The 20,528-nt window shown below is 44.0% G+C and overlaps 1 protein-coding gene across 8 annotated transcripts in view; it reads left to right on the forward strand.

The window, feature by feature from the left end:
* limch1b (LIM and calponin homology domains 1b) overlaps positions 1 to 20,528 on the forward strand; it is a 152,899-nt gene that overhangs the window by 82,363 nt on the left and 50,008 nt on the right. For 5 of the 8 annotated variants that reach the window (XM_029726610.1, XM_029726623.1, XM_029726627.1 and 2 more), the window contains exons 4-6: positions 11,230 to 11,336; positions 16,914 to 16,947; positions 19,498 to 19,608. In XM_029726610.1, coding sequence (XP_029582470.1) covers positions 11,230 to 11,336; positions 16,914 to 16,947; positions 19,498 to 19,608 — 252 coding nt within the window. The remainder of the gene's footprint in view (positions 1 to 11,229; positions 11,337 to 16,913; positions 16,948 to 19,497; positions 19,609 to 20,528) is intronic. The other 3 variants (XM_029726616.1, XM_029726639.1, XM_029726653.1) reach the window with 1 other exon arrangement.

Here is a 20,528-nt window from a genome sequence, read left to right on the forward strand (position 1 = left end):
TGGTTGGTTGGGGCTGGTTGTGGACTGCTGAAGGTTGTAGGTTGGGTTGGGTTGTGGGTTGGTTGGTTTTTGTTGGTTGTGTTCTGCTGAAGAGGGCTAGTAGGTTGGTTGGCTGGTTGGTTGGTTGGGTTGGTGGGTTTGTTGGTGGTGTACTGCTGAAGAGGGCTAGTAGGTTGGTTGGTTTGTTGGTGGTGTACTGCTGAAGAGGGCTGGTGGGTTGGTAGCAGACCTGGGTGAAATTTCATAGGTCAAATCTTTTAAAGTACCTCAGTGTTTGAGGTGCACTACATTTAGCTTAAAATGTGCACTTTTGGGAATATTCTGTATTAGTTCCAGTGTACCATTACACAGAACCTGATGACCATAGATGTGTGTATGACACTGTATAATTGTGAAACCCCAGTCATGGCACTGCCTAGTCAGTTAGAATCTTGATTTGTGATAAGGAAGAAATCCCTTGTCTGTGAGTTTTAAACTCTCCCCTGCTTATTTGAGTGTTGTCCTTGGCCTTGACTCTGTGAGGTTGGAATCTGAAACAGATCTGTGAGGACACCCGTCTCCCTCAGCGTAATCTGTGAACCCTGTTCCCCTGGATACTCTGTAGGTGTTGTTTCTGTGTGTGAATACTGGTTCCCTTCCCCCTACATCTGTCGTCAGTTCGCGTCAGAAAGGTATTGAGTCCGTCCAGATCCTGCACCGTAATGTAAAATGATCTAAGGTTGGAACATGTTTAATGTCTCTGTACTTTATGCTTCATATCAATTTGTTCCTAATAGTTTTTTACTGTTTTAGTTCTATCGGGGAAATATTGTCTCAAGACCACAGGAATGGAGTTCTCTGCAGATGTCTCTTTAAGTCTACATGTGCTATCGTGCTTGGTTTTCTCTGACCGTTGTCCATAGTTTTGGTGTCTGGTGGGTGGGGGGGGGGGGGGGGTGGGGCAGTGGCTGGAACACTGTGTGTGTTGATGTAGACATCAGTGTCTGCCATCAAGAGCCTTCCATTACAAGAGGTCGCTGTCGATGTTCTCAGCTGTGGCCTCCACCCAGATTCCTCTACCAGTGACCCCCCCACCCACACACACACACGGTTAAAACACACATACATGTAGTATGTTATTGTACAAGACGCTTGCTGGACATGGGTTTGTTAAGTGGTTTCCTCTACACATACATGCACATACACAGACCCTTGTCACTAATATTTCCTCTGTCCGCATGTTCTTTGTTTACGTTTCTGTTATTCTTGGCATCGGGCGACTTGTTGTCGGAAGAGAGCACAGAAGGAGGAATTTAGTTTTTTGGCGGGAGATGGTTTGAGAGCAGCGGCAGCGTGGAGGAAGATGGTTTGGGAGCAGCGGCAGCGTGGAGGGAGATGGTTTGAGAGCAGCGGCAGCGTGGAGGGAGATGGTTTGAGAGCAGCGGCAGCGTGGAGGGAGATGGTTTGGGACCAGCGGCAGCGTGGAGGGAGATGGTCTGGGGGCAGCGTGGAGGGAGATGGTTTGGGAGCAGCGGCAGCGCGGAGGGAGATGGTTTGGGAGCAGCGGCAGCGCGGAGGGAGATGGTTCGCTTCACGCTGCTACAACATGGTAGCTACGGGACCAAAACAGTGGAGAAGTTAGCAATGCAGGCATTGTTAAGCGTAACCAATCCGTTACTCACAATAGGACATTGAAAAACATGCAATGTCTCCACCCAGCCTCCACTTTTTATTAAAATCTTCATTTTTAAACACATCATGTTGTGCCAGACCTCTGTGGCTAACTGGTTTTCACTGGATTCTACTGGACTTAACTAGTTTACTTTGTCTGTATTTAACTGGTCTTGATTGCCCTCCTAAACCCTTTCCAAATCCTTTCCATCCTCCTCCTTTCTTTCTTCTTCCTCCCGCCAACAATACATTAATCTATCCCTACTACAGGCTTTTAAGATGGAATCCCTCCAATGTAATTCAGCTATGCTAAATGGGAACTGGGAAGTCTTTGGCCAATGGAAGGCCTACTGTATTTACTTTATTACCGTCAGTGATTGGTGAGCCATTTGAAAACTCAAAGTACATTCTTACTGGGTGCTGCATAGCCAATCAGGCTCCCCCAAGTTGTAAGCGAATAGTTTGGAATTTTCAAGGTTTTGTTTGTAGTGTGCTTGGTGAAGTATTTTTGGAGATTTCAGTACATGTATTTCTCTAAGTGGAAACAACCTTATTTAAATCATTAATTTTTCCATACCCCTTTAACCCTATTCTCAATCATCTGGTAGAGCATGTTTTGACATTTGATTTAGAAGTGCATATGAAAGAAATCTTCACTTGAACTTGATTGGTTAACTCCCCAGCCCTCCTGGATGAATTGACATAAATGGTATCTTTTTGGGTTGCTGCAGTTCAGCGTTGTGCCTCTCTACTTTGCCCACTTCGAGGGCTGTAAGAATACTCAGTCAGTCACCAGAGATAAGGGATAAAAGGCAGGAGGAATTCAGTTGTTGAGGGATTCATATTGCACCATTCCTGTTAGTAGAGACCTTAAAGAGTAGGAATATGAAAATAAATGTTTAAAATGTAAAAAGGCTAAAAAGCAAATGTGCTCAACCAGGTGGTTAATATGTCAGTAAAAGGTATGGTGGACTAATAATAGGGTATATTTAGTTTGTATAAAAAAATGCTTATTTTGGTGAAAGATATGATTGAATAGTGTGGTCCAACCAGTAAATTGGTTAGACCACATTCCATGACACATTGGGTCAATTCATCAATATTCAGACTTAAGGTTGCTTTTAAAGTAATGCCTATAATATAAAAAAAACAGCACTTTGTCATATATTATCTCAATATGTAGTCTGAATATGTGTGAAACATGGTGGAAGAAGCTGGGTCATTTTGAAATGAAAGAAAAACATTTTGACTGTATTGCACTACTATTTATTAAGTGGCTGGTTCGAGCCCAGAATGCTGATTGGCTGAAAGTCGTGGTATATCAGACCGTATACCACGGGTATGACAAAACATTTATTTGTACGTTTCTATTTACGTTGGTAACCAGTTTATAATAGCAATAAGGCACCTCAGGAGGTTGTGATATAATACCAATATACCATGGCTAAGGGCTGTATCCAGGCAATCTGCGTTGCGTTGTGCGTAAGAACAGCCCATAGTCGTGGTATATTGGCCATATACCCCCCCGGGCCTTATTGCTTAAATATACCACCCGAAAACGCTTCAATGCAATGCAAGTCGATATTCATGTTTGGACATAAATAAATCATTTAACTATTCTTACCTATCTATAAAAGCCATTGATGCAGACCTAAATTAAGTTTTGTAATATTGTTGAAATTAGTATTCCAAAATCATAAATCATGGGCATTAATATGGAGTTGGTTCCCCTTTGCTGCTATAACAGCCTCCACTCTTCTGGAAGGCTTTCCACTAGATGTTTGAACATTGCTGCGGGGACTCGCTTCCATTCAGCCACGAGCGTTAGTGACATCGGGCACTGGTTTTGGGCCATTAGGCCTGGCTCGCAGTCGGTGTTCCAATTCATACCAAAGGTGTTTGATGGAGTTGAGGTCAGGGCTCTGTGCAGGCCAGTCAAGTTCTTCCACATCGATCTCGACAAACCATTTCCGTATGGACCTCACTTTGTTCACGGGGACATTGTCATGTTGAAACAGGAAAGGAAATTTACAGTTGGCACTATGCATTCAGGCAGGTAGCGTTCTCCTGGCATCCGCCAAACCCAGATTCGTCCGTCTGACTGCCAGATGGTGAAACGTGATTCATCACTCCAGAGAACGCATTTCCACTGCTCCAGAGTCCAGTAGCAGCAAGCTTTACATCACTCCAGCTGACGCTTGGCATTGCGTATGATGATCTTAGGCTGGAAACCCATTTTTGAATCTCCTAAAAAACAGTTGTTGTGCAGACTTTGCTTCCAGAGGCAGTTTTGAACTCGGTAGTGAGTGTTGCAACCGAGCAGCGGTCAGTGTTGCAACTCGGCGATCCCGTTCTGTGAGCTTTTGTGACCTACCACTTTGCAGCTGAGTTGTTGTTGTTCCTAGATGTTTCCACTTCACAATAACAGCACTTACAGTTGACCGGGGCATCTCTAGCAGGGCAGACATTTGACGAACTGACTTGTTGGAAAGGTGGCACCCTATGACGGTGCCACGTTGAAAGTCACTGAGCTCTTCAGTAAGGCCATTCTACTGCCAATGTTTATGGAGATTGCATGGCTGTGTGCTCAATTTTATACACCTGTCAGCAACGGGTGTGGCTGAAATAGCCAAATCCAGTAATTTGAAGGGGTTTCCACATACTTCTGTATGTGTGGATGGATGGATGGATGGATGGATAAATAAACTTTATTTGTCTTTTTTATAAACTTTTATTTAACCAGGGAAAACACATTGAGACCTAGGTCTCATTTGCAAATGTGCCCTGTGAACAATACAGAAAATAAAAGTATACACAATTTAAAACACAAAATTAAATAAATAGTAAATACACAATAAACAATCAAACAAAACAAGCACATTTATAAATGCAAAAATCCCTAGCCTTTCTCCTAAACTGACCCAGAGACGACAACACATCCAATTGAAACGTTACTTGGAGATTATTCCACATGATAAGCAGATTTACCCAACTCAGATTTACCCAACTCTGTGGATACACGTGGAATCTCCAGCATTAACCAACTCTGTGGATACACATGGAATCTCCAGCATTAACCAACTCTGTGGATACACATGGAATCTCCAGCATTAACCAACTCTGTGGATACACATGGAATCTCCAGCATTAACCAACTCTGTGGATACACGTGGAATCTCCAGCATTAACCAACTCTGTGGATACACGTGGAATCTCCAGCATTAACCAACTCTGTGGATACACGTGGAATCACCAGCATTAACCAACTCTGTGGATACACGTGGAATCTCCAGCATTAACCAACTCTGTGGATACACGTGGAATCTCCAGCATTAACCAACCCTGTGGATACACGTGGAATCTCCAGCATTAACCAACTCTGTGGATACACGTGGAATCACCAGCATTAACCAACTCTGTGGATACACGTGGAATCTCCAGCATTAACCAACTCTGTGGATACACGTGGAATCTCCAGCATTAACCAACCCTGTGGATACACGTGGAATCACCAGCATTAACCAACCCTGTGGATACACGTGGAATCTCCAGCATTAACCAACTCTGTGGATACACGTGGAATCTCCAGCATTAACCAACCCTGTGGATACACGTGGAATCACCAGCATTAACCAACCCTGTGGATACACGTGGAATCACCAGCATTAACCAACCCTGTGGATACACGTGGAATCTCCAGCATTAACCAACTCTGTGGATACACGTGGAATCTCCAGCATTAACCAACCCTGTGGATACACGTGGAATCACCAGCATTAACCAACCCTGTGGATACACGTGGAATCACCAGCATTAACCAACCCTGTGATCTCGTGCTATAATCCCAGTTTCTACATTTGGTAGTTTATTGAGTAAAGCTTTATAAACAGAATAATGAAGTGACCTATGTGTTTTTAGAGCGGTCCAACCAGCTTTATGATAAAGGATGTAGTGGTGAGTGTCAGAACTGTCAGATGTTATAAAACAAAGTCCGCTATGATAAACATATAGATGGGAAGAGCAAAACCTTGCAGATTTTGAAATGCATGTCAATAGTTTGTATCAGTGTGTATGCAGTGCTGATTTAGAAGTTGATATCGCTGAATACTACTGTACCAATTGCTCAATATTGTGAAAAATAGTTTTTGTTGATTGTCTTTTACGTATCCTGCCGGCAGAGCAATATCCATTCACACCCTCTGTGTGTGTTTATGGGTGGGGTCTCCTCTCCAGGGTAGCAGAGATGGGACTCTCCCAAACATACAGGAAGCAAGGGGGGGGGCTTAGCACAGTGAGAAATGCTCTGAAATGTGAGAAAATCTAGCTCTGTGTGTGTGTGTGTGTGTGTAGAGAGAGGGAGAACAAGGGAGAAGAGAGTGAGAGAGGCTGGGAACTGGAGAAGAGAAGTGGACAGGAGTCTTATCAGGGTCAGGTTGCACCGACAGAACAAAGGACTGCAGGACACCTGGCAAGCTCTGCATGGGAGGCAGAGACAGAGAGCGAGAGATAGGGGGAAAGAGGAAACAGAGAGAGAGAGGGGGAGACAGAGCAGGAAAACAGGCCCAACCCCCACTCTTACACTAGCCCAAGCCAATGGCATGTACCAGATGCTCAGCAGGCTCTGCTCACACTTACTGGTCTGAGGCCAAACCACACGACTAACAACATTGGACACTTTATTGAACACAAAGCCTTCACTATCTCATCCTGGAATATCCAAGGCCTGAGGTCATCTGCCTTTGGCCTAAAGAGCAGGAACCTGGACTTCTGAAATACAGACATTGTCATCCTACAATAACATGGTATAGCCTCTAGGTTACAGAGAGCTGGTAGTCCCATCCACCAAACTACCAGGTGTGAAACAGGGAAGGGACTCGGGGGTATGCTCATTTGTTAGAGAGCAGACCTAATTCACTCTATTAAATGAATCAAAACAGAAATTCAAAAGGAAATTATCTCAACAGAGAAAAATGTCCTCCAATGTGCTACCTATTACCCCCCCCCCCACTAGAATCACCATACTTTAATGAAGACAGCTTCTCCATCCTAGAGGGGGAAATCACTCATTTCCAGGGACATGTACTAGTCTGTGGCAACCTAAATGCCAGAACTGGACAAGAACCTGACACCCTCAGTACACAGGGGGACAAACACCTACCTGGAGGTGAAAGCATTTCCTCCCCCATATGCCCCCCTCGGCACAACTACGACAACATAACCAACAAAAATGGGGTCACAACTCCTGTAGCTCTGTCACACACGCTGGGTATGTACATAGTCAATGGTAGGCTTCGAGGGGACGGTAGGTATACCTATAGCTCATCTCTTGGCAGTGGTACTGTAGACTACTTTATCACTGACCTCAACCCAGAGTCTCTTAGAGCGTTCACAGTCAGTCAACTGACACCCCTATCAGATCACAGCAAAATCACACTCAACTTGAACAGAGCTTTGCTCACTCATGAGGCATCAAAGCCAAAGGAACTGAATAATATTAAGAAATGCTATAGAGGAAAGTAGTGTGGAAACCTAGAAAAAAAACTATTAGGTAACAACAAATCCCTTTAAGACAACTTAAATCCCTTTAAGACAACTTCCTGGACAAAATGTTTCACTGTAATAGGGAAGGTATAAACTTGGCAGTAGAAAACCTAGACACTGTTTTTGACCTCTCAGCTTCCCTATCAAATTTAAAAATGTCAAACAGAAAACCGAAGAAAATGAACAACAATGACAAATGGTTTGATGAAGAATGCAAAAACCTAAAAGTAATTGAGAAATCTATCCAACCAAAAACATGGAGACCCAGAAAACCTGAGCCTACGCCTTCACTGTGGTGAATCACTGAAACAATACAGAAATACACTACGGAAAAAGAAGGAACAGCAGGTCAGAAATCAGCTCAATGTAAATGAAGAATCCATAGACTCTAACCACTTCTGGGAAAATTGGAAAACACTAAACAAACAACAACACGAAGAGTTATCTATCCAAAAACGGAGATGTATGGGTAAACCACTTCTCCAATCTTTTTGGCCCTATAACAAAAAATAAACAGCAAAAACATATACAAATCTTAGAATCAACTATTAAAGACTACAAGAACCCACTGGAATTAACAAACGGACAAAATACAAACCCTCCAACCCAAAAGGCCTATGGTGTTGATGGTGTCCTCAATGAAATTATCAAATATATAGACCACAAATTCCAATTGGCTATACTAAAACTCTTTAACATCATCCTTAGCTCTGGCATCTTCCCCAATATCTGGAACCAAGGACTGATCACCCAATCCACAAAGTGGAGACAAATTTGACCCCAATAACTACCGTGGGTTATATGTCAACAGAAACCTTGGGAAAATCCTTTGTATTATCATTAACAGCAGACTCGTACATTTCCTCAGTGAAAACAATGTACTGAGCAAATGTCAAATTGGCTTTTTACCAAATTATCATATGACAGACCACATATTCACCCTGCACACCCTAATTGACAAACAAACAAACCAAAACAAAGCTTTTGACTCAATTTGGCATGAGGGTTTGCTATACAAATTGATGGAAAGTGGTGTTGCGGGAAAAACAAATGACAAATACACACAAACAAGTGTGTGGTTAAAATTGGCAAAAAACACACATTTCTTTCCACAGGGGCGTGGGGTGAGACAGGGATGCAGCTTAAGCCCCACCCTCTTCGACATGTATATCAACGAATTGGCTAGGGCACTAGAACAGTCTGCAGTACCCGGCCTCACCCTACTAGAATATGAAGTAAAATGTCTACTGTTTGCTGATGATCTGGTGCTTCTGTCCCCAACCAAGGAGGGCCTACAGAAGCACCTAGATCTTCTGCACAGATTCTGTCAGACCTGGGCCCTGACAGTAAACCTCAGTAAGACTAAAATAATGGTGTTCCAAAAAAGGTCCAGTTACCAGGAACACAAATTCCATTTAGACACTGTTGCCCTTGAGCAGGTATTCCCAAACTGGGGTACGCGTACGCACAATGCCGTCGAGGGTACGCCAAATAAAAATGTGATACACTTTTTAATATAAAAATATTTATTCACATTTTCAAACAGTCCATTTATGTTTTCGATTGGGGCTATACATTTGGGTGAGGTTTTTTTAATGCCTGAGTAGCCTCGTTTCACTGCCAAAAATAAAATAAAACTAGTGTTCAGCGAAATAGCAACACAATGTCAAATACAGGTAGCCGAGTCAAATAATTAACATCCAATCACATTAACCGTTACTCTTTCGCGGGAATTGCACTAACAGTCTATGTAGCCAAACATAGCTGCTGCTCATTGCTTTTGCTCGAAAATGGTTAAAAAAAAGTAAGGCCCGCAGCTTCTTCCTTGCTGTGCTGAGCGGCCTTTCAGGTTATGTCAATATAGGACTCGTTTTACTGTGGATATAGATACTTTTGTACCTGTTTCAGGTCTTTCCTGTGTGGGTACGCTAGAGGGGGTTACGCAGCTAAAGGTTGAATGTTTGAAGGGGTAAGGGACTATAAAAAGTTTGGGAACCACTGACCTAGAGCACACAAAAAAACGATACATCAGCGCCACATGTAACTTCCACAATGCTTTGAACGATCTGACAGACAAGGCAAGAAGGGCCGTCTATGCCATCAAAAGGAACATAAAATTCGACAGACCAATTAGGATCTGGCAAAAAAATACTTCAATCAGTTATAGAACCCATTGCCCTTTATGGTTGTGAGGTCTGGGGTCCACTCACCAACCAAGAATTCACAAAATGGGACAAACACTAAATTTAGACCCTGTATGCTGAATTCAGCAGAAATATATTCTGTATCACCTTTAAAACACCAAATCATCCATGCAGAGCAGAATTAGGCCGAAACCCACTAATTATACAAATCCAGAAAAGTGCTGTTAAATTCTAAAATCACCTAAAAGGAAGCGATTTCCAAACCTTCCATAACAAAGCCATCACCAACAGAGAGATGACCTGGAGAAGAGTCCCCTAAGCAAGCTGGTCCTGAGGCTCTGTTCACAAACCCCAGGACAGCAACACAATTAGACCCAACCAAATCATGAGAAAACAAAATTGGAAAGAATTAACAAAAAAAACAGAGCCAACTAGAATGCTATTTGGCCCTAAACAGAGATGGCAGAATACCTGACCAGTGTGACTGACCCAAACTTAAGGAAAGCTTTGACTATGTGCAGACTCAGTGAGCATAGCCTTGCTATTGAGAAAGGCCGCCGTAGGCAGACCTGGCTGTCAAGAGAAGACAGGCTATGTGCACACTGCCCACAAAATGTGGAAACTGAGCTGCACTACCTAACCTCCTGCCCAATGTATGACCATATTAGAGACACATATTTACCTCCGATTACACAGAACAACAAAGAATTTGAAAACAAACCCAATTTTGATAAACTCCCACATCTACTGGGTGAAATACCACAGCGTGCCATCACACCAGCAAGATTTGTGACCTGTTGCCACAAGAAAAGGGCAACCAGTGAAGAACAAACACCATTGTAAATACAACCCATATTTATGTTTGTTTATTTTCCCTTTTGTACTTTAACTATTTGCACATAATATGACATTTGACATTTCTTTATTATTTTGGAACTTTTGTGAATGTAATGTTTACTGTTAATAAAACAAATGTGAAATAAACAAAAAAATTATCTACTTCACTTACTTTGGCAATATTAACATATGTTTCCCATGTCAATAAATCCCTTAAAATGAATTGAATTGAGAGAGAGAGAGAGCTGATAACGGTAATACTACCGGTCATGATGATCTCAATGGTGGAACTGTAGAACATTTTGAGGATCTGGGGACCCATGCCAAATCTTGGAACTTGAAATTCTTGACCCACTCCACTTCAGTCCCGTTGATGTTAATGTTCGGCCCTCCTTTTCCTGTAGTCCACGATCATCTCCTTTGTCTTGCTCACATTGAGAGGTTGTTTTCCTGGCACCACACTGCCAGGTCTCTGACCTGCCTAAAGGCTGTCTCATCGTTGTCGGTGATCAGGCCTACCACTGTTATCTCACCAGCGAACTTAATGATGGTTTTGGTCGTGCTTGGCCACGCAGTCGTGGGTGAACGGAGTACAGAAGAGGAGTAAGCACGCACCCCTGAGGGGCCCCAGTGTTGAGGATCAGCGTGGCAGATATGTTGTTGCCTACCCTTACCAGCTGGGGGCGGCCCATCAGAAAGTCCAGTATCCAGGTACAGAGCGAGGTGTTTAGTCCCAGGGTTCCTTAGCTTAGTGATGAGCTTTGTGGGCACTATGGTGTTAAACGCTGAGCTGTAGTCAATGATCAGCATTCTCACATAGGTGTTCCTTTTGTCTAGGTGGGAAAGGGCAGTGTGGAGTGCGATAGAGATTGTCTCATCTGTGGATCTGTTGGGGCGATATGCGAATTGGAGTGGGTCTAGGGTTTCTGGCATAATGGTGTTGATGTGAGCCATGACCAGTCTTTCAAAGCACTTTATGGCTTCTGACGTGAGTGTGTCCTCTCTAAGTAATATTGTGTCCTCTCTAAGTTATAGTGTGTCTTCTCTCTCCCTTCAGGACAACCTGAGTGTGTTCCTGCGTGGCTGCGAGGAGCTGGGGCTGAAGGGCTCTCAGCTGTTTGACCCTGGGGACCTGCAGGACATCTCCACACGGCCCAACGCCAAGTAAGACATCACACACATCTGCTTCCCTGTCTGTCTTGCTGGCTGGTTGACTGGCTGGTTGGCTCACTGTCCAGTAGGTGGTCAGTAGGGTGGTTGAACAGTTGTTCTGTTTGTCTTTCAGCCTGAATGCCTGTCTCTGTCTATATACAGTTGAAGTCAAAGTTTACATACACCTTAGCCAAATACATTTAAACTCAGTTTTTCACAATTCCTGACATTTAATCCCAGTAAAAATTCCCTATCTTAGGTCAGTTAGGATCACCACTTTATTTTAAGAATGTGAAAGGTCAGAATAATAGTAGAGAGAATGATTTATATCAGCTTTTATTTATTTCATCACGTTCCCAGTGGGTCAGAAGTTTACATTTGGTAGCATTGCCTTAAACAATTTAAACTTGGGTCAAATGTTTCGGTTAGCCTTCCCACAGTAAGTTGGGAGAATTTTGGCCCATTCCTCCTGACAGAGCTGATGTAACTGAGTCAGGTTTGCAGGCCTCCTTGCTCGCACACGCTTTTTGAGTTCTGCCTACAAATTTTCTATAGGATTGAGGACAGGGCTTTGTAATGGCCACGCCAATACCTTAACTTTGTTGTCCTTAAGCCATTTTGCCACAACTTTGGAAGTATGCTTGGGGTCATTGTCCATTTGGAAGACCCATTTGCGACCAAGCTTTAATTTCCTGACTGATGTCTTGAGATGTTGCTTCAATATATCCACATAATTTTCCTACCTCATGAAGCCATCTATTTTGTGAAGTGCACCAGTCCCTCCTGCAGCAAAGCACCCCCACAACATGATTCTGCCACCCTCGTGCTTCACGGTTGGGATGGTGTTCTTCGGCTTGCAAGCATCCCCCTTTTTCCTTCAAACATAACGGTGGTCATTATGGCCAAACAGTTCTATTTTTGTTTCATCAGACCAGAGGACATTTCTCCAAAAAGTACGATTTGTCCCCATGTGTAGTTGCAAACCGTTATCTGGCTTTATGGCGGTTTTGGAGCAGTGCTTTCTTCCTTGCTGAGCGGCCTTTCAGGTTATGTCGATATAGGACTTGTTTTACTGTGGATATAGATACTTTTGTACCGGTTTCCTCCAGCATCTTCACAAGGTCCTTTGCTGTTGTTCTGGGATTGATTTGCACTTTTCACACCAAAGTACGTTCATCTCTAGGAGACAGAACGCGTCTCCTTCCTGAGCGGTATGACAGCTGCATGGTCCCATGATGTTTATACTTGCCTAATATTGTTTGTACAGATGAACGTAGTACCTTCAGGCTTTTGGAAATTGCTCCCAGGGATGAACCAGACTTGTGGAGGTCTACAATTTCTTTCTGAGGTCTTGGCTGATTTATTTTGATTTCCCCATGATGTCAAGAAAAGAGGCACTGAATTTCAAGGTAGACCTTGAAATACATCCACAGGTACACCTCCAATTGACTCAAATGATGTCAATTAGCCTATCAGAAGCTTCTATAGCCAAGACATAATGTTCTGTAATTTTCCAAGCTGTTTAAAGGCACAGTCAACTTAGTGTATGTAAACTTCTGACCCACTGGAACTGTGATACAGTGATTTATAAGTGAAATAATCTGTCTGTAAACAATTGTTGGAAAAGTGACTTGTGTCATTCACAAAGTAGATGTCCTAGCCGACTTGCCAAAACTATAGTTTGTTAACAAGACGTTTGAGGAGTGGTTGAAAAACGAGTTTTAATGACTCCAACCTAAGTGTATGTAAACTTCCAACTTCAACTCTATCTCTATCTATCTCCCTATCTAGCTCTCTGTCTGTCTTTGTATTTTTATCCATGTGTTTGATCTATTTCCATCAATTTGCTTGTCTTTCTACATCACTGTGTGTCTGCTATGTCAACAGTACAGTAATTAGTGACTCTCGGGAAGACAGTTCAGTGGAAGTGTGACTCTCCTGTATGCAAAATAACAAAGCAGTATCTGTTAGGTACAACTGGTCATTGACAAAATATTACAGTATGCTATATCTAGAGATTGTGATGTTGTAGCTGTTGCTAGGTGACTGGGTGTTTCCCCCCAACTGTCCTGGTGCCAGAACTACTCTGTCAGTAGAGAGAGAGAGACGGAGAGAGAGAGAGAGAGACGGAGGGAGAGAGAGAGAGACGGAGGGAGAGAGAGAGAGAGACGGAGGGAGAGAGAGAGAGAGAGACGGAGGGAGAGAGAGAGAGAGAGACGGAGGGAGAGAGAGAGAGACGGAGGGAGAGAGAGAGAGAGACGGAGGGAGAGAGAGAGAGAGAGACGGAGGGAGAGAGAGAGAGAGAGACGGAGGGAGAGAGAGAGAGAGAGACGGAGGGAGAGAGAGAGAGAGAGAGAGAGACGGAGGGAGAGAGGGAGAGAGAGACGGAGGGAGAGAGAGACGGAGGGAGAGAGAGAGATGGAACAATGTCAAACTTAACATGTCTTGAGGGTGGCTCGACTGGTTCTATCATGACATATGATGCCTTGAAGAGTTCAGGTGTGACCTAAGGGAAGTGTGTGTGCATGCTGTGTGTGCATTAAAATAACCGATAAACGTCAAACTGCCACTTATATGCCCTTATCACTGTCTTAGATTTAGTGTGCAGCCATACCCTTTTCTCCTGCCACACTACCTAGTGTTCACGGTATGACAGGTGTCTTCATATCTAGAAAACAGATTTGGATGGGGGTGTATAAAGAGACACAATGAGCTGAGGCCTAAAATATGTCCTCTGTACCATCTGATGGAAACCGATCCATTTCCAAGGTAAGTGACAGGGGAAGAGAGAGTGAAAGAGGAGAGGGGGAGAGCGAGTAACAGCAAGAGAGTGAGGGAGAGAAAGAAAGAGAGAGAGAGAGGGAAAGGGAGCGAGGGAGAGAAGAGAGAGTACAGTTAATATCACAGGCAGTGATCTAATACCTAGTGGAATCTGAATTGCCTTCTTTCTCGGGCAGCCTTTAGATGTGGTTATGTAAGTAATCAAGGTAGCGTAGAGCAAAGAGACCTGTCTGTTTATTTAGTCAAGCTGGAGGAGAGGAGGAAGGACATAGGGAGGAGAGGAAGGGGAAATGACACAGGGCCATTCTGTTGGAGGAGAGGGAGGTGGAGAAACTGACGCTGAAACTGACTTTTGGTGTCACCTATCTACTGTATTTCTCGCTCTTTCTTTAAAACTTTCATTTGGTCTTTCTATCTATTTCTCTCTCTTAATCTCTCTTCCCGTCTCTTCCCCCTTTCTGCTGGATCAGCTACACTAGCTATATATACACAAATTATGTGGACACCCCTTCAAATTATTGGATTTGGCTATTTCAGCCACACCCGTTGCTGACAGGTGTATAAAATTGAGCAAACGCCATGCAATCTCCATAGACAAACGTTGGCAGTAGAATGGCCTAACTTAAGAGCTCAGTGACTTTTAACGTGGCACCGTCATAGGATGCAGCCTTTCCAACAAGTCAGTTTGTCAAATTTTTGCCCTGCTAGAACTACCTCGGTCAACTGTAAGTGCTGTTATTGTGAAGTGGAAACGTCTAGGAGGAACAACGGCTGAGCCGCGAAGTGGTAGGCCGCACAAGCTCACCGAACAGGACTGCTGAGTGCTGAAGCACGAAGCGTGTAAAAATTGTCTGTCCTCAGTTAAAACACTCACTACCGAGTTCCAAACTGCCTCTGGAAGCAACGTCAGCAAAATAAATGTTTGTCTGGAGCTTCATGAAATGGGTTTCCATGGCCGAGCAGCCGCACAAGCCTAAGATCACCATGCGTAATGCCAATCGTCGGCTGGAGTGGTGTAAAGCTCGCCGCTTTACCATCTGGCAGTCCGACGGACGAACTTAGGCTTGGCGGATGCCAGGAGAACGCTACCTGCCCGAAGGAATAATGTTCTGGGCCTGTTTTTCATGGTTCGTGCTAGGCCCCTTAGTTCCAGTGAAGGGAAATCTTAACGCTACAGCATACAATGACATTCTAGACGAGGTCCATACAGAAATGTTTGTCGAGATCGGAGAGGAAGAACTTGATTGGCCTGCACAGAGCCCTGACCTCAACTCCATCAAACACCTTTGGGATGAATTGGAACACAGACTGCGAGCCAGCCCTAATCACCCAACATCAGTGCTTGACCTCACTAATGCTGAATGGAAGCAAGTCCCAGCAGCAATGTTCCAACATCTAGTGGAAAGCCTTACCAGAAAGGTGAAGGTTGTTCTAGCAGCAAAGGGGGGACCAACACCATATTAATGCCCATGATTTTGGAATGAGATGTTCGACGAGCACATACTTTTGGTCATGAAGTGTATTAGTATTCTGTTGCCAACTAACAAATGTGGTGCTCTCAAGGGGAGGTCAAGTACAAAGTGACAATAATCACCTTCATATGGCTCTTTATCAAAGCCGCCAGAAATGGGAACAAACAGAATATCTTCAAAATATCTTCTAATTGCTATAGAGCCTTTCTATTAGTCATTGGATCTGACAGGGTTTGTTGCTGCACAGAAATCTACAAATCGCCTTAACCTCAACAAGCAAGCATGAACTGATCCATATATTATAAGGATTAGTGAGTTTACATGACCCCACGGCACTTGTCGCAAGAGTATGGGGTGTTATTCCTGGTGCCTTAGCTACCAAATCATCCTCAGCTTCCAATTGGCTCATTTAAACCCTCTCCGTTCTCCTGCAACTCTCTGCAAATCTAGGTCGTTAAAGAGAGTGTTCTCAGCCAACCTGGTAAAATAAGGATTAGGTATGAACAAGCAGACTGACATGTAAATGAATAAGCTTCCACCGACTAACGATCTGGAGATGAGTAATTTGATTGACCATTCCGTAATAATCCCTCTCATGTGGGAGTAGGGCTGTAACATTCTTAACTCCTGGGTCACCTGTAAAGGTCATTATGACATGGAACGTTGTGTGGGAGCTGAACAAGCCCACTAGGCTGACCTATGACCTCTGCTGACTAGTGCGTGAGTAAAGTATCAAGTGTAGCCTTAGGTCAGCTCACCTACACACACATGGAATCACACGTACACACAAGTGCGTGCACACACCAGACCGACACGGGACCTGTACATGTGTCTGTCTCTGCGTGTGTCCGAGAAAGACAATTAAATAATCATTTCATTTTTGTGTTTGTGCGTGTGTGCCTGTCCTCTTTGTCCTTTCCCTGCTATTGCCTAGAGGCTCTTGAACATAGTAAAGCATCCAAACAACCTTGAGGCTGCAGCAACAGGGTCAAACAACCTTGAGGCTGCAGCAACAGTGTCAAACAACCTTGAGGCTGCAGCAACAGGGTCAGGCTGGAGAGTTTGGAGACACTAATATTTTCTCTCTTGCAACTACTCTCTCTCCCCTTGTCCCTCTCTACTTCTCTTTCTTTCTCTCTGTCTCTCTTTGTTTCTCCTCTCTCTCTCTCCCGCCTTCTCTCTCTCAAACTCTCACTTTCTCCTTCCCTCTCTCTCAGTCCAGATGGGTTTTTCCATTTGTATGTCATTCCATAACTACAGTGTGGAGTAGGTGCAGCTCATTTGACAGCTCTCTAACCTGGAACCTATGATCCTCCTCGTCTCTCTCTCTTCCTAGCAGGGTTGCCGACTGCAGTAGGAAACTCAAGAATGTAAGTGACACCTCTCTATATTGTTTGTCAGTCTGGTAATCTGTTCTGTCTGTTCTGTCTGTTCTGTCTGTTCTGTCTGTTCTGTCTGTCTGTTCTGTCTGTTCTGTCTGTTCTGTCTGTCTGTCTGTCTGTCTGTCTGTCTGTCTTTTCTCTTTTTTTGTCATTCTTTCTCTGTTGTTCTTTTCTGCATCTCTGAATATCTCTCTCTCAATCCTCTCCCTTCGTCAGTCCATCCCATGAACCCCTCTGTCTATCTCCTGTCTCTGCTGCTTTAAGAGGAGCTAGCTAGTGCTTTTGTCATTCTCTGCAGTGTGAGCTCTCTACCTGACTTGGCTTGCTATAGCATACTCTAACATATGTGACTATACTCAGCCAAGGCTTTTTTAGCAGAGGGACACTGAAACGCTACATTAGACTCAGTCTGCACTGCATGAGAACGTCCCATAAACCCCCAACAGCTGTAGAGGGAGCTAGCCTAGTGCTGCTGTCGATTGTAGCCTTTTCATTGTAGCAAACAGCAGCAGCAGCATTCAATTATAATTTTTTTTGCTGAGACTCAGAGCACCATCAGACTGAAAAAATGAGATGGGTGGAGTATTTTGTATTGTTTTGTAAACGCAGCTCAAACTTGGCTAGGAAAAGGGACCATCATGCTTGACTGGATGGAATTCTGCTGGCCTCATGGAATGTTAAACTGATGCAAGCGTAAGCTATCTATTCCCTATGACGTAGGTATGTTTTGGAGAAAATACTGTTTGGCATTTTGGTTCTGTGGGTATGGAACTGCTGCTGCTGCGAAGGTGTGTGTGCTCATGCAAGCTACAGGGGTGGGCAACTCCAGTCCTCGAGGGCCTGATTGGTGTCAGACTTCCTACATCCCTAACAAACACAGCTGATTAATCAAATGGCATTCTAAACTGAAGATGGTGATTAGGTGATTATTGGAGTCAGGTGTGTCAGCTGGGGCAAAACTGTGACACCAATCAGGCCTGTGTACACACTTGTGGGTGTGGACTCGTGACACAAAGAGGTTATTGTCCCGTCCAGGAAGGAACACATTTTGTCAGGTGACTGGTCCAGTGAAACGTATCAAAGAAGACAGGCACTGTAAAGTGAGGAGACAGACGTGCAGAGGGCATGACCTCAGGTCTTTAAGATGTTGCAGGATTAGTTTGTGGTGTATACTTTCAGTTTGACATGCTGTCACAGGATGTTTGCAAAGGTGTAGCTACAACATGTGTAGCTAGGTTAGGTATGCTGTTTAATTTATCATTGCAGCAGTTGTAGAACCTACTGTATATTCCACAAACGGAGCATGAGTAGTATGAACATTCATACCCTGTCTAGGCTATTTATTGACACAAACGTTTTCTGTCCTTAGAACAGCACCTAATGACCTTATCAAGAGGTTCCAGACTCTTGCTGCTTGACAGACAGGTGTTGTACTGACAGTTGCAAGTATCCAAGTTTTAATCCCAGTCAGGCTACCTACCTGAAGAAAGCGAGAAAGCTAGCTGTGTGTTCATATTGGCCAGGACAAGGGCTAGGTCTTTTTTGTACAGAAACCCCTGGCTAGCCTATTACAGTGATGGGGAAAAGAGTGGACCAAATATATCAGGAAGTGAACCCTATTGGTGGCCATTTTGATGAAACTGTTTATACTCCTTACAAATTGAAGACAAGTGGAAAGGAGGGTGATTTAGTTTGTATGACTGGACTTGACATCAAACAAACACTGAAGGGAGAATAGTACATTGAATTGATGCAATTGGGGAAGAACAACTGGAGCAATTGTGTGTAGTATCAATTGTGTGTGGTATGGTCGCTGCAGAATCTGCATGGCAAAACGATATGTCCAGGATGTATCCGGAATATTTAATGTGTCAGTACTGTACCTCAATGTGTCTGCCGCACATGTCTGAGTTAGCATTATTTTTCTTTTATAGAAGTTAGCCTAATGTTCCTCTTTGAGAGATGGTATAATTTTGCTAACTATTGGGTACAGTGTGTCATAGCTGGCATCTATCACATAGACATACTGTGTGACATGTGGGATTCTCTGATTGCTCTCAGGTGTCTGAGAATGCTTGTGTTGCTGTCGGTTAGTATTAGCGTTGTGAAGCATACCTTGGAGCTGTCAATCATTTCATTTGTGGCTTACAGTATGTTAACTTTACCCATATCAACAGGTTGATTTTTGCAATGGCATTTTGCCAGGTTTACTCAGTAAGCAAACAGTTGGTTTGGTCAATTTTTGGAGGGAAAAGTGGGATATTGGGCCTGTAAAGCATTTATCAAGCAACTTTGCTCATTATCAAATAAGCTAATGTATCATGTGCTAGCAGTCTTGCATAATGTATTACACAACTTGTGCACAAGCTTGGAGTATGAGACCACTGGGAATTAGTTAGCCCAAAAGTTGGTTGACTGTGCGGGTGCGTCAGTTGGCAATGAACTACCACTAAATTGAAAGTTGCAGACTGACGTTAATACCTTGTCTTGTTGAGACTGGCTCTAAATCCTCTTCCTGTTGTAATGATTCCTCCACAGGTTCTCATTACCATATACTGGCTGGGCCGGGCTGCCAACAGCTGCACCTCCTACAACGGGCCCACACTGGACCTGAAGGAGTTTGAAGGCCTGCTATCACAGATGCGAAAGGTGCGTACGGGGATGCGTACAGGGATGGATGTAAGGCTTTGACATGGCTCAGTTTGTTGTATCGTAGTGCTAGCAATGACAAGGTTGGGGGTTCAATTCCTGGAAGGGAGGTGTATTGTATGTCTTTTTAGATGTTTAAAGTAGTTTTGCAGTTGTTAGGTGACTGTACTTTTAGGAACATTAGACTAGAAGGGACTGTCCAACCAAAGCGCATATTTTCTTTGGCAAACAAAAGGATGTTATGACGCAAACTCCCCTCGGGGAGCACTGATGGTTTCACCACTCCATCCTTTATCTCTTCTCCTCCCTTCCCCTCATCATGGAGTCATCCCTAGAACAGAATGGTCTCTTTCCTCTTTCTTTCTCCCCCCCCCCCCCCCGTTCCCACCTCTCTCTTTGTCCAGGGATGATCTCAGGCCTTCAACTGGTCTTCCAGGACCAGTGTGTGTCACCTGGACTATGGCTTTTTACAGCCCCCCAGGGACATATAGGGATGTAGCTGTAGCAACTGTCCAGAGCGTGAGGTCACTCCTCTTCCATTTATTTCGTTCTCCCACTATTATTCTCTATAAATGAGAAATGACTGCTTAAACTAGAATGCTTTCCCAGATGTCTGTATATTCCAGAACAACAGGGCCACATCTCCACTTAACGAAAGGTAATGATAGTGACTTAAAGTGAGAGAAATTCAATAGGTTTATGAAATCCTGTCACACACAATACAGGAGGTGTATTAATGCTGGGCAGGAACAAAAACCTACACACCCATTAGCTTCAGGTCCACTGCTGTTGTCTGAGCTGAGGTTTCGGCTTTGGACGGATCAGTCCTATGAACCCTATCAGGAAGACCACCCCCCCCCACTCCACCCCCCCTAGAGTTGCCACTCAAAGCCAGCCATTGTACCCCACAACCCCCCCCA

The sequence above is a fragment of the Salmo trutta genome, chromosome 3, assembly GCF_901001165.1.
Source record: "Salmo trutta chromosome 3, fSalTru1.1, whole genome shotgun sequence".
Lineage (NCBI taxonomy): Eukaryota > Metazoa > Chordata > Actinopteri > Salmoniformes > Salmonidae > Salmo > Salmo trutta.